Here is a 15,184-nt window from a genome sequence, read left to right as displayed (position 1 = left end):
GGAAAAGGAAATAAAGTGAGCTAGCCGTCCTAAGTCCTTTAAACATTACTTATATAACTATACATATATAGGCATGCATTTGACAATATAAAAGTATAATTGACGTTTTTGTAAAACCTTTGAAAAGTTTAATAACTAAGAAATGATGACTTGATGTCAATTTGTAAAATGATTTAAAAGCAGTTTGTTTGATAAGAACAGTTTTAAGTATAAGAAGACCTTTGTTTGAAACACAATTGAAACAGAGTTTGAAAGGAAACATATAGTATGTAACACAGTTTGATAAAGTGTTTTAACATGTAAAAACGTTTGAGAAAATCATTTGAAGTAATATGTTTGGTAAGACAGCTAAACGTGTAGTAAAACCATTTGAATGCTAGTTATAAATCACATGTGATTGATGGACTAACTAGCATATTTCAACTTGGATTCCCCCCATAAAAGCATTTATAAACATTTAAAAGGGTTAGTTAAGGGGTATGAACTCACCTGCAATGAGTGGATCGTATGGAAGTGTCGGACAAGTTCTTGGTGTCAAGTGAAGACTTAAACACACACAATGATCCTAATAACATATAAAGACATATGTATATATACAATTAGTGATTATAACACTAATTAGACAAGTTAAGACATCCTAAGACATTCTAAACATTGATTTAAGTTCTATAAGTCCTAAGGATTGCATCTAAGGGTTGTAGGACTTGGGTTTTGAGTTTAGGGTCCAAGGGTAAGCTCCTTATGAGTTTACGGCTTTGGGACCAACTCACTTGGAGTTTATGGTTGTAAAATCATGAGTTTACAGCCGTAAATGCATGGTACTTCTACCATTTTGTGTCTTGAAGCCTATAAGTCAGAAAGAAGCATTCCTACTTCATGTCTAAGCCTTTGGAAGTGATTGTGGTATCATTTCACTCCTTTGTGGAGTTTACGGCCCATGGACCATTTCTCCATGTGATTACGGCCGTAAACTCTAATGATTCATGGTCATTTGATGTTTTAAGGTCCTAAGTACATCAAGGATATGATCTAGACTAGTATCCAAGGCTTGGTAAGGGACTAGGGTGCATTTAACCTCACTTAGAAGGGCTTACGGCCCAAGAACATTCCTTGGCCGTAAACACCTTTGAGCATGTGTTTCTTGGTGTTTTCTAAGGCCTAAACATGTTAAACCTAGTGTACAACGAGTTAGAACAAGAGTACTTACGATATAGGAGCTTGAATGGTCGGTTTTGGCCAAGAACACTAGTGTATGTTCTTAGTGCTCTTGGTGAAACTTGAAGATCTACAAAATGGAATGATTTCACGGATGAAATCATTTAAGATCACTAGTTCATGTAAGATATCAACTAGTTAGGGCAAGAAACTTACGAGTTTTGAAGATCGGGGACGAAGATCCCGATGATACTTGAGAGAAAACTGAAGCTTTTGGGTTTGAGAAGTGAGAAAATGGCTAGAATGATCAAGAATCACTTATATAGGTGGGAGTTCACGACCCTATTGAGTTTACGGCCATAAACTCCATGTTTACGACCGTAAACTCCATCTTATGGAGTTTAGGGCATGAATTTAGGTGATGAGGCTTTAGCAGTTACTTTCCAACACTTATTCCTTAAGTGTACAAGGCTCGGAATGCTCAAACAGACTCCTAATCGTGCTAAAAGATGGCAGGAATGAGTTTGACTTTCAATGAAGTGTTTGACTGTACAGGATAGAAAATTTAGGGTTGTCACAAGTAACTTCTTGTCCATAATACTTGAGTTGTGAACATATTCTGAACAAAGCTGAGTTGTATTCATTTACCTTTTTGAAGTCTTGAAACCTGAGTGTTCTCCATTCATCTCTAGCATTTGGAAGTGTAACTTCCTTTTGATGATCAAATCTTTCTTTCAAAAGATTCCAGAGAATACTTGGATCAGTAACATCAAGATATTCAAATCTCAATATTTCATCAATATTCTTATGAAGGAAAACTTGTGCTTTTGCTTTGTCTTGTGCCAAACAATTATTAAATTCATATATAGCATTTGAGATTCCCATGGACTCAAGATGCATTTTTACATCTATCATCAATGGCACATAGTTTTTCCCACTAACTTCAAGTGCTGCAAACTCGAGCTTTGCAATGTTGGACATAATGTAACTTGATTAAGATAGGTGTGATTTCCTTGTTTAATAACCTTGATTAGAGCTTTCGTGCTGATAACGTGTTATAAATTAAGCGTAATTAATGTAACTTTAAACCAAAACAAACTAGTAAACTTTGATAATAACTTTAATTGAGAAGAAAGAATATTTAGAGAGAATATGAAAGTTATATCACTTATAACTATTTTTGGTGTATCTCATTCTTTACAATGGAGGGGTATTTATAATACAAATTTTACTAACATATAATTGTAACTAGTTAAAAATATTGACAAATTTACCATGCACCAATTATTATGTCATCCACCAATTATTTCCAATATATATATATATATATATATATATATATATATATATATATATATATATATATATATATATATATATATATATATATATATATATATATATATATATATATAGGGAGATGATCAAATGAGAACACCTAAAATGTTGAGACTGCGATAACAGTTCTGGACCAATCATTTTATAAAGGTATATTAGTAACTTTATATAAATATTAATTAATGATTTCCTAAAATCTAGGGATAATGATTTTAATTATCTAAAAAAATTAATATTTTCTTTTAGTTAATGAAATATATATATAAATATTTTTTTTAATGATTTTTCCCAAAAATAATTTATGACTGTTTAAAAAAAATTACCTAAAAAAATTAATATTTCCTTTTATTTTAAATCTGAAAAGAAAATCTTAAAAAAATTATTATTTTCTACTATTTCACGTTTTTGTTTTTTTTACAAAAAAGAATAGAAATCCAATCACAAATCAATATACTTCCAATCATAAATGAAAACACATCAAATTACAAATAATTCAATGCATTTTTCATCAATTGAAAATAAAAAGAGTGTAAAAATTATCATTTCTTCGTAAAATGAATACCTCTAATCATAAATAAACACCCATTCACAAGAATACACTACTATTCATAATTAAATACAATCATTCACACATGAATACATTGCAATTCACAAATGAATACACTGTTATTTATAAATTAATACAAATTCATCATATAATGAATATATCTAATCTTAAATAAATACACTCATTCACATGAATACACTACTATTAATAAATAAATACAACAATTCACACATAACTACATTATTATTCATAAATGAATACACGTGCTATTCATAAATAAATACAACCATTCACGCACCCCCCTTCATGATCCGTTTTTTATTGTCGATCGACTACAACGACATCAAGAGTGAATCAGTACTGTTGAGTTCATCGTAGCCCAAGTTGGATTGAAGGCTTCCTTCCCGTTACTCCCTTTGCTATCGCTGGCGTATTCATAAATCTTGCCATTGGATCACTGCATAAACAATAGACGGTAGAAGGACTGCCACCACCATCCTTAGACTGTCACCACCACAAACATCTCTATCATTCTCTTTTCCGTCGAACAAGCAAGCCAAACACCACCATTCTTCATCTTCTTCCCATTTATTTCAAGCAACAAAACACTACCAAAATCTATTGATTAAGCTCATCAATTTCTGTTAAAAAGCAAACCCCAAAACCCACCTCAAACTCCACAAATTTCAGTCAAAACAGAACAAAAAAAAGGGAATCAAACAAACACCCACTTGAGGCTATCGAGTTCTGCCAAATCAAACAAGAAGAAAAAAAGAAGGAATCCTTACCTGTTGTTGAATCGTTGCTGCCTTTCTCGATCACCAAAAAACCCAATGTCGGGGCTTTGTCATCGGAAACCAATGGCAAACCCCACATCCCACTGCTTCCGTTCTCTTTGCTTCTTCTCTTCGATCCAGCCAAGCACCAAAAGTGCCCTATCTTTAACCCCTGATCGCATTATTGCATCCACCGAGACTGACGACCCACCCTTCGCTACCTCCTCCTTTCCTCCTCTTCAGCCTCGTCGACCCTGGAGACGCTCCCCTCGCCATCACGACAACCGACCACAGACGTCGCCGACTGCCTTCACTTCCTTCCTACGTCATTCATCATTCATCGACCTTGCTACTTTCGATTCTTTGTTTTCTCCGGTCCCATCAAGTGACACCTTGGAGGGTTTTGGTGATGGCAAGTTTCGATGATGATATTAAGTCAACGAAATAGAGAGACAGAGAGTAATTATAGGAGTTTACAAAATTAGGGTAATGTTTATTTACCTTAATACCCTTTATAATTTTCTTTAATTTAAAAATCAAAATTTAAATGTATTAATAATTAGAAAAATAACAATTAATTATAGCCACACATCTTTATAACCTATCGATAACTATCATTTTATCTATAAGTTTATGTTTCATTATGAATATCAGTCAATTTTAATATTGGTTTGTAGTTATTATCGATAACTTTTTAACCATGTTATAAAATAAGGTAAATACTTTTATTCCGACAATTAGTTTCTTATAGATAGCATTGATAAGTTCTTACTGATGTCTTGTTTTGTGTTAAAAAAACCGGTTCATGATCCGAACCGGTACCAATTCAAGAACCGAAACGTAGGTTTTCACCCGTGCCAGATTTTAGACATTGAAACCAGTTTAGAATCTATTGAACCGATGTAATCAATATAAATTGGTTTGAGATTTTTTATGATGGAATCAGTTTGATCCGAACCGATTTATGGCTGAACTGGTGTTATTATTCTTGAATCGAAACCAAAGTGGGCGACAAATAGTTTCATCCTGGAGATTAGTTACTTATCCCGGACGACGAATACTTTGATTTTGACCTATTTTGGGCGTTCTCGACAACATTTTTTTCGATTCGGTCTTTTTTCTAAGTCGTCTTGTTTTTTTAGATCCGGTTTCGTTCTAAACCAGTTTGGTGTAGTGGTCTTTTTCGTTAGTTTTTTTTTTTGAATTTAGGTTTTTTGGGACCAGTTTCGTTTCACTTTTGTTGATTTTGATGTTCGTGTTTTCATTTGAGTTGACCCGCTCAATTATTTTAGTTAGTTTTCGACAAATCATCAAATTACAACTTTATCGATTTGTTTTTCTCTAGTAGGCTCTTTCGGCAATAACTTCTTTTCTGCAATTAGTTTTGCTTTAAGTAGAGGGTGGATAATTTTTCTCGGAAAATAGTTTATTCTCCACGATTAGTTTTCTTTTTGCAAAATACGACTGAGTTTATCAATAGGCCGTAAGATTTCTAATTTTTCTTATAGATGGTCTAGTTTTTTACTTTTCTAAAAAAGTTTATTTTCAACAATTAGTTTTACTTTCACCAAGGTAGATCCGAATTAAACAAATCATTTTTAAAATAGATGTTGCGGTTTCCATATTTTCTTAACCGGTTATATGTGGTTTTGCTTTCGTATATTATGTGAAACCTACACATCACAAAATGAATAGTTTTTATTTTTAGGTTATAGTTTCATTTTAACAAATTGTTTCATTTCACCAAATTATTTCGTTTCAGTGATTAGGGTTTGGTTTTAACTGTTTTGTGCAAATCCCCTACGCTAGTTAAAGTTTGCTTTGTTCGGTTTGTCATTTTTCGTTAGATATTTTGTTAACATATGATTTGAAATCTTATAGTTGTATTTTGGTTAATATCCCTAAAACCTTTGATTTGTTTAATGGCATTTCTAAACAACGCCGTTAAATCATAAAATAATGAAACAAATATTATATAAGCATAATATCAAAACAGAAAAAACAATGTTTAGAATTGAATTGAGTGGTTTATAGAGTCAAATCATCTAAGCAATATGCTTTTATTGCATTCTCTAGGATACCTGAATACATATTTTGTTTTGTTTTGTTTTTTTTTTTTACCAAAACAGTCATAAGTTTAAAAATAATACCAAACAGTCCATGAATGCATTTTGTTTACCAAAAGAACCCGATATTTTCGGTTCTATAACCTAACCCGGTTCTTTTTGGTTCTATCAGTCAACTTGTAAAAGCAAGGCATTTATCCGAACAAGTCAAAAATAACAATGTACTTTAGTCATTGCTAGAACGATCATAAATAACAGCAGGGACATAAATGTTCGAAACAAAAATACAATGCATTTATATAAACAGTAATGTATAGCTGATTAGCATTAAGGAACAACAATTGACTTTCACTAAGCAACCAATTATGACATCAAACTTTGGAATTGCAAACCTTCAAAGAAAAATAGGAGGCAGAAACCAGTTGTGTACATTGCATATATTGCAGATAGAGTGATCAATGAGCAACTGAGTGTATCAATGAAAAAAAAAACTTAGAATACAACCCAATGAATGTAGTTCCAGCGTGATCTGAATTATCAATGCATGGGTAAAGCATTGAAAAATAAAATACTTAACAAAACAAACATATGTTTTGTTACGTTTTTAGGATTAAACAATTATCAATGTTCTAAAAGACAACATTAACCTCCTCTTCTAGTGTCCATCCTTCCCATTTTGGACAATTATACCCTTTCCATCCAAAAGTTCTAAAATCTCAGTCTAGGCTAATCAGACAGATGTTACTACCGCCTCATTAACACCTTGCTATTTCTTGTTTCTGGCAACTTGTTAGCAACAATCATCTGCTAAAGAAAAAGAAAAAAAGATAATTAAAGCTTCTTAAATCAAACTATTAAGTCTATATGTTAAAAACACTAAAAAATTTCAAAATGAAGAACCTATTTAAAATAAACATTCACAATTCAAAAACTAAAAGCACCCAGTCTAATTTAATTTACAGGAATCTCCATGGATCATGGTTCATCTACAGATCCTGTTACAGAGAAAATGATAAGCATCAACAAAACTTTTCCTATCAAAAGGTGTAACATCCCGAAATAGCAAGAGTTGAGTTGAAGGGCTAACAGTGTAATTTGGGAAAGAGTGACTCGGCGAGTCCATGGATGGACTCGGCGAGTAGAGTCGTGACTTGGTCGCGTGTTAAGTAGCCGACTCGGCGAGTCAATGAGGTGGACTCGGCGAGTAGGCGCTGAGTGGAGAAAACCCTAATTCTCGGGGTTGAGCCCTATATAAAGAGCATTATGTTTCTTCCCCAACCTCTTTATTCCCCCTTAAGTTCCAGAAACCCTAAAATCGTGGAGAAGCACCATTGTGAGTGGATTGGAGCTTGGAGAAGTATTTGTTGAAGAAAGTTGGGAGTTTGAAGGTGTGGAGCAAGGGGCTTTGCTTGGATTCGAGTTTCCTTGCAGTTTGGGGCGTTCCTTTGAGGTAATATCTCGTTCTTAGGCTGTTGTTATCTTGTTTCTTCATTTTGGGGTTTGAGGGAACCTTATCTTGGGTGATATTGGAGTCTAGAGGTTAGATCTGAGGTTGCTACCTCAGATCTGGAATGGAGAAGGGTTGGACTGCAGGAAAGTCCCTGTGTTGAGTATTGGATGAAGCTATCTTGTCCCAAACCTTAGCCCTAATGTGCATAAAGCATAGATCTCTTTGGATTCACGTAAAGTTTGCCACTTTACGTGATGGATGAGTTGTAGGAGGCTAGATCTATGTTTTGGATCAATTGCATGGTCTGGAATGCTTCTGTATGGACTCAGACCGGTGGTACTCGACGAGTCACATAGGTGTACTCGACGAGTTGCTTGAAGATGAGCTGGAACTCGACGAGTTGGAAGAACAACTCGACGAGTCGGATGAAGATGGCCTGAAACTCGGCGAGTTGTATGAACAACTCGGCGAGTAGGTTGATGATAGCCTTAGACTCGGCGAGTCTGTTCTTGGACTCGGCGAGTCTTGTCGAAGAGTCCCGATATTCTCTAGTTGAGTCGAGAATCGGTGAGTCAAGGGATGACTCGGTGAGTTGTGTGCGAGTGGAATCAGAGTTGTTGGACTCGGCGAGTCTCGGGGTGACTCGACGAGTTAGGTCGCGGATTGAGTGAAGTTTTGAGTATGGGAACTCAGCGAGTCATAGGGTTGACTCGGCGAGTAGGGTCAGTCAGGGGTTGACTTTGACCTTGTCTTTGACCAAGGGTTAACCAGTGGTTTCCAGGGGTACTTTGGTAATTGTTGTTTATGGTTTTGAGTTCAGTGCATTGGTGGCTGTCCAGTGGTGGAGATCGTATCAGTGATCGGAGCAGCTTGAGTTATCTGTTCAGTCGGCAGTTTCGAGGTGAGTTATCCTCACTATATCGATAGGGTTTAAGGCACCAAGGCCAACCCTTTTATCGGATGGAAATCCGGGTAGTTGTCTGTTGTTATGATATTGCGGGATATGGGCCGGAAGGCATTATGTTATGGTCCGGAAGGCGTTATATGTTGTGGGCCGGAAGGCATTACATGTTGTGGGCCGGAAGGCATTGCGATGTGGACCGGAAGGTCATGGCCTGGAAAGGCGTATGTGTGCATTTAGTATGTTGACTGATTCGTAGGGTGATGTTATGCTAGTGACCGGCTAGGCTGGTATCTTGGTTAGGGTAATGCTATGTTATGTGATCTGTTGATCGATTGCTGACTGTGAACTGTTATATGATTATATGTTATGTGCATGGTTACTTGGTCTGGAGTGTGACCCGGTATGCATGGTTGTTCTATGTTCTGTTATGGTATGTATGCTTTTTATGTTGTGGGCCGGAAGGCAATATGTTATGGGCCAGAAGGCAATATGTTATGGGCCAGAAGGCATTACGTTATGGGCCGGAAGGCAATATGTTTTGGACCGGAAGGTCGTGGCCTGGAAGGGCGTATATGTGGTTGGTATATTGGGGGTATCTCACTAAGCTTTCGGGCTTACAATTGTGGTTTTATGTTTTCAGGTTCTCAGGAGGCTGTGGCAAGGCAAAGGCATGATCGTACCGTTCCTCGCGTTGGTGTTTTATGAAATGAACCTGTGAAATACTCTGTTAAATAATGTATTGAAAACCTTTTTGTAACAACGTTATTAAAATGGGTTGTTTTTGAAAGTTTTAATTGTTTTGAAATTTTGGTCGTTACAAGTTGGTATCAGAGCCTTGGTTTGAGTGAATTGGAGGAACATTCGTGTGACTCCAGTCTCAAATCGAGGAGAGTTTTCAAAAGAGTAATTAAAAATGGTTTTCAAAAATGAGTAAGGGAGGACGCGGAGGTACGATCAGCCGGAGCCAGTAAGTAACCCCCCAAAATACCATGCATGTTATTTGTTTTTGAGCTTGGATAGAGCAGCATGCTAGTGATAGGCTAGGGATCTTCAGGAATTTATGATAATGTTGCCTGATTTGTGATGGCTGTAGCCTAGGGTCCCTTATGGGAGATTCTCTGTTTTCCTCTAGTGGTGTGGTAGTACTTCATACAAATATGGGTAGGTGTGGAAGGTAGTATGGGCCCGTACTACTGAAAGCACAGGACCCATACGCGTATCAAGGAAACCATGATCTCTAGGGTTGGATTGAGAGAGTTGGATCCCAGGCTTGTGGGAAGTGTCTGAGATTTTGTGGTGTTTTTCAGTATGGAGATCCTGAGGCATGCCGGGAGTGGATCCAGGTCAGGATCGGGAGTAGGAGAAGGGGTTCAGGGCGGGTCTGTGCCCGGGGTTATTGGTCAGATGAGCTCGTGCGAGTTGGATGCGAGGATTCGCGAGATCCTGCATGATGAGGTTGCTGCATTGTTCCGGGCTGAGTTGCCGGAACTGTTTGGGTCAATCAAGACCGCCATGGTTGAGTATTTTGATGAGCGCTATGCGGCTCTCGCGAAGACGGCTGCCGCAGCAGCTACAGTGGCTGTAGCAGCGGCAAGGGGAGGAGCTGATAGAGATTTTCAGTATCGGGACTTCGATAATACAGAGCCTCCCACCTTCGATGGAGTTCAGGACCCGATTGTTGCTATGAGGTGGTTATCGGACGTGGAGGGGTGTTTCTTCACGTGTTCATGCCCTGCTATTCTGAGGGTGAGGTGTGCTCTGAACCTGTTGAGGCTCGGGGCGAAGGATTGCTGGAGAGTGACCACGGGGTCATACTCGGATGCACAGAGGGCTGCGGTTTCATGGGATCAGTTCAGAGAGATGTTCAGCACTCGCTATGCTCCGCAGGATGAGAGGGAAAGATTGGCTCAGGAGTTCCTTGAGCTGAAGCAGGATTCAGAGTCGGTGACTGAGATCACCAGGATGTTCTCTGAGAGGGCGATGTTTTGCCCTAAGTTCGCTTCGGAGCAGGCTCAGATGTCCCGATATCTAAGTACGCTCAGGGGGGGATATCAGACAGTTTGTGTCTGCGCAGAGGTGCGAGACCTTGTTGGAGTTGCAGGAGGCCGCCAGGCAGCGTGAGTTAGAGATTGAGTTACAGTTGCGTGAGCTGAGGCAGGCCCCGGTGCAATCGCAGCCGGCGCCGAAACGGTCCAAGACCGTTGATGTCAGAGTGGGGGATCTGAGCAGCCACACTTGTGGGAAGTGTGGGAGGAGTCACACCGGAGTTTGCAGGTCCGGTGGTGCATGCCGCAAGTGCGGAAAGGAGGGGCACTATGCGAGGGATTGTCGGCAGTCAGCGCCGGTTCGGGATTCGAGGATTTGCTATCATTGTCGTCAGGTTGGACATATGAGGGTCAACTGTCCACAGCTTTCCGCAGGACCGGTGCAGGCTCCTGCACTGGCCACTTTGAGGATTTCAGGAGGAGGTCAGGATGGAGCGGAGCCCCCAAGGGCTCAAGGTCGTGCTTATCAGCTTGCGGCAGAGGAGGTCGGAGCAGTGCCGGAGGCAGCTGCGGGTATGTTTCTTTCTTGATGTCTCGTTATCTTGCGATTATTGTGGTGTATTGTTTGTGCTGGTATCTTTGTGTGGATTTCGATGCGGTATTCGTCGTTTTGCGGGTTGAGGGTTTGGCATGGTTATGGATTCGTGTTTCGGGTTTTCATCTTGGTATCCGTTGTTCCTTGAGGGTTTGGCATGGTTATGGATTTGTGTTTCGGGTTTTCGTCTTGGTATCCGTTGTTCCCTGAGGGTTTGGTATGATTATAGTTGGGTGTTTTGTGCTATCGTTGGTTATCTTTCGTGAGGGTTATTAGTGGAGATGCGGCATTGGGTTGAATGTCGGGTAGCATCTGCAGTCGTGGAATGGATAATTGGAGATCAGATTTTTTTTGAGTGGATTGATCAGTGAGGAGATGTGTTTTGTTGAGGGTTGTTTATGCTTGTGGGAAGCAGTCAGTGTGTAATTGTTTTCTTTGTGCAGGGTTCTTCTGGAAGGTCGTTGATGGCGACCGGTGGTTGTAGTCAGTGCTATAAGTGGGGGAGAATTGGAGAATTCTCTGGGAGATCGATGAGTATTTGAGAGTGCTTAGCTGTTGGGATTCAGCAGTGTTCTGTCAGCCTTGAGTACAGGCTGATAGGAGCAAGTGTCGGGCATGCGGGCCGGGATACAGACCTAAGGCATTTGATTGTGGAGGCCTGGGAGCAGGCCGGGATCAAGTTCGAGTAGGTAACCAGGGTTATGTGATCAGAGTATTTGTATGCTATATGTACGTGATGTGTTGTACTGCATTATCTCTATGGGATTTATGCTGTGCATGTTTATAGAGTTGGAACCGGAAGGTTCCCAGAGTTAGAACCTGAGGGTTCACAGAGTTTGGGTACGCGGACCCACAGAGTTATAGCCTCGAGTGGCTAATATGTGTTATGTGAGTCGGTCCAGTCATGCTGGAGACTCTGCTGGTATTGTTGGATCAGTTTGAGAATATGGATTGTGTATGTTGCAGTGTGATTGCATTGGAAGGTCTGGCCCCGGGTAGTGATCTTGTTTACTTGAGGTAGTGCATGGGCTTGAGATTCCCTGCAAGGAGAGTCATAGTAAGTGTGTTGGATGGATAATGGACATGCTAAAGGGTGGTGTAGCGTTGGGCGAGTACCGTGGCATTTGTCGGAGTGACATTGTGGCCGAGTGGATTCCTTGGTAAAGGAAGAGAGAGAGGTAAGAGGTGTGTAACTCCGAAAGGGAGTGCAAGTTCACAAAAGTGAAAGCGGCAGAGCAGAGTTATGATTAGAGTAATTCGAGTATGGTTATTGAACAGCGTGTTTGCGGCAGTGGAATAGAAGCTCATCCGATTTGGAATGTCTGCTGAGGTCTCGGAGGGAAATCTGCAAGTGTAGAGCCAAGAGGCTCGGAAGGGATGCAGGGAGAGAGTCTTGAACTCTCAGTGTGATTCTGATCAGGGTATGGGGTGTATTTTAGTGGTTCATCCTGGGGGATGTTTGAGGATATCATCAGTGTATCGGGTTTTCCCCAACCTAAGGGTGTTAGAGCTAGTTCAACATGTGTATGCGGTTGCAAGAAGAGAACTCGTGGGAGTTGCTTTGAGAATGAGAATGGGTCTTTCCGTCATCACGGAATGGATAGAGTGGGATTCGGATCTGGGATCCGATGGTTCATGGATTTCTAGCCCTTATGGGTCGAGTGATTGATGAGATTTGGGGCAGTGATGCATCTTGGGTAATTCTCGGTTATTGAGAGTGATGATCAGGGGGTACAGTCGGTGCCTGGTTCGAGACGGTGGTCAGGACACCGTAAAGGAAGGGAAAGTGTGTTCGAGTTTCGATAAGTATGCCTTGAGGGACCTGGTCCGGTTAAGGCCAGGAGGAGCTTTGTGGGAGTATCCTTGGAGTTGAGTTGCTGTAGGCTTCGAGGGCGAAGCCTAATTTAAGTAGGGGAGAATTGTAACGAAATAGTAAGAGTTGAGTTGAAGGGCTAAAAGTGTAATTTTGGAAAGAGTGACTCGGCGAGTCCATGGATGGACTCGGCGAGTAGAGTCGCGACTTGGTCGCGTGTTAAGTAGCCAACTCGGCGAGTCAATGAGGTGGACTCGGCGAGTAGGCGCTGAGTGGAGAAAACCCTAATTCTCGGGGTTGAGCCCTATATAAAGAGCATTATGTTTCCTCCCCAGCCTCTTTATTCCCCCTTGAGTTCCAGAAACCCTAAAATCATGGAGAAGCACCATTGTGAGTGGATTGGAGCTTGGAGATGTATTTGTTGAAGAAAGTTGGGAGTTTGAAGGTGTGGAGCAAGGGGATTTGCTTGGATTCGAGTTTCCTTGCAGTTTGGGGCGTTCCTTTGAGGTAATATCTCGTTCTTAGGCTGTTGTTATCTTGTTTCTTCATTTTGGGGTTTGAGGGAAGCTTATCTTGGGTGATATTGGAGTCTAGAGGTTAGATCTGAGGTTGCTACCTCAGATCTGGAATGGAGAAGGGTTGGACTGCAGGAAATTCCTTGTGTTGAGTATTGGATGAAGCTATCTTGTCCCAAACCTTAGCCCTAATGTGCATAAAGCATAGATCTCTTTGGATTCACGTAAAATTTGCCACTTTATGTGATGGATGAGTTGTAGGAGGCTAGATCTATGTTTTGGATCAATTGCATGGTCTGGCATGCTTCTGTATGGATTCAGACCGGTGGTATTCGGCGAGTCACATAGGTGTACTCGACGAGTTGCTTGAAGATGAGCTGGAACTCGACGAGTTGGAAGAACAACTCGGCGAGTCGGATGAAGATGGCCTGAAACTCGACGAGTTGTATGAACAACTCGGCGAGTGGGTTGATGATAGCCTTAGACTCGGCGAGTCTTGTCGAAGAGTCCCGATATTCTCTGGTTGAGTCGAGAATCGGTGAGTCAAGGGATGACTCGGTGAGTTGTGTGCGAGTGGAATCAGAGTTGTTGGACTCGGCGAGTCTCGGGGTGACTCGACGAGTTAGGTCGCAGATTGAGTGAAGTTTTGAGTAATGGAACTCGGCGAGTCATAGGGTTGACTCGGCGAGTAGGGTCAGTCAGGGGTTGACTTTGACCTTGTCTTTGACCAAGGGTTAACTAGTGGTTTCCAGGGGTACTTTGGTAATTGTTGTTTATGGTTTTGAGTTCAGTGCATTGGTGGCTGTCCAGTGGTGGAGATCGTATCAGTGATCGGAGCAGCTTGAGTTATCTGTTCAGTCGGCAGTTTCGAGGTGAGTTATCCTCATTATATCGATAGGGTTTAAGGCACCAAGGCCAACCCTTTTATCGGATGGAAATCCGGGTAGTTGTTTGTTGTTATGATATTGTGGGATATGGGCCGGAAGGCATTATGTTATGGGCCGGAAGGCGTTATATGTTGTGGGCCGGAAGGCATTACATGTTGTGGGCCGGAAGGCATTGGGATGTGGACCGGAAGGTCATGGCCTGGAAAGACGTATGTGTGCATTTAGTATGTTGACTGATTCGTAGGGTGATGTTATGCTAGTGACCGGCTAGGCTGGTATCTTGGTTAGGGTAATGCTATGTTATGTGATCTGTTGATCGATTGCTGACTGTGAACTGTTATATGATTATATGTTATGTGCATGGTTACTTGGTCTGGAGTGTGACCCGGTATGCATGGTTGTTCTATGTTCTGTTATGGTATGTATGCTTTTTATGTTGTGGGCCGGAAGGCAATATGTTATGGGCCGGAAGGCAATATGTTATGGGCTGGAAGGCATTACGTTATGGGCCGGAAGGCGATATGTTTTGGACCGGAAGGTCGTGGCCTGGAAGGGCGTATATGTGGTTGGTATATTGGGGGTATCTCACTAAGCTTTCGGGCTTACAGTTGTGGTTTTATGTTTTCAGGTTCTCAGGAGGCTGTGGCAAGGCAAAGGCGTGATCGTACCGTTCCTCGCGTTGGTGTTTTATGAAATGAACCTGGGAAATACTCTGTTAAATAATGTATTGAAAACCTTTTTGTAACAACGTTATTAAAATGGGTTGTTTCTGAAAGTTTTAATTGTTTTGAAATTTTGGTCGTTACAAAAGGCCTCTATCTCTGAGTTCCAATTAAGATCCCTAATATCTAGAGTCATTTGAAGATCACATATCTATATGGAAAAACCTTTATAGCATGAGTTGTTCAACTTTTATTTCATTAAAATATCAAAGCACTCTACTAAACCACTTGGATTACATAAAAGAACCCCAAAACATTAGATTGAAAAAAAAGTAAAGTAAAGCGAAGCAATTACCTAAAGGAATATGGTCTGTGTGTGTAGATGTAGGTCTAGGATTTCATGAGAGATCCCATGGTCTGTTTTCTACAAGTATATATTGAGGATTTAGCCCACACAATAATTTTCTCTTTTCTTGCGTGTGACCTAAATC

At 40.5% G+C, this 15,184-nt stretch overlaps 1 protein-coding gene across 1 annotated transcript; it reads right to left on the bottom strand.

Moving 5' to 3' along the window:
* Nucleotides 1–1,686: 1,686 nt before the first annotated feature.
* On the bottom strand, nt 1,687–2,136 carry LOC111902397 (uncharacterized). The gene has a single exon (XM_023898237.2). The coding sequence runs from the start codon at nt 2,134–2,136 to the stop codon at nt 1,687–1,689; it is 450 nt and encodes a 149-aa protein (XP_023754005.2).
* Between the last annotated feature and the right edge of the window lie 13,048 nt (nt 2,137–15,184).

This window comes from Lactuca sativa, chromosome 3, assembly GCF_002870075.4.
Source record: "Lactuca sativa cultivar Salinas chromosome 3, Lsat_Salinas_v11, whole genome shotgun sequence".
In the NCBI taxonomy this organism is placed as follows: Eukaryota; Viridiplantae; Streptophyta; class Magnoliopsida; order Asterales; family Asteraceae; genus Lactuca; species Lactuca sativa.
The sequence above is the reverse complement of the archived record's forward strand: the minus strand, read 5'-3'. Positions and strand labels throughout refer to the sequence as shown.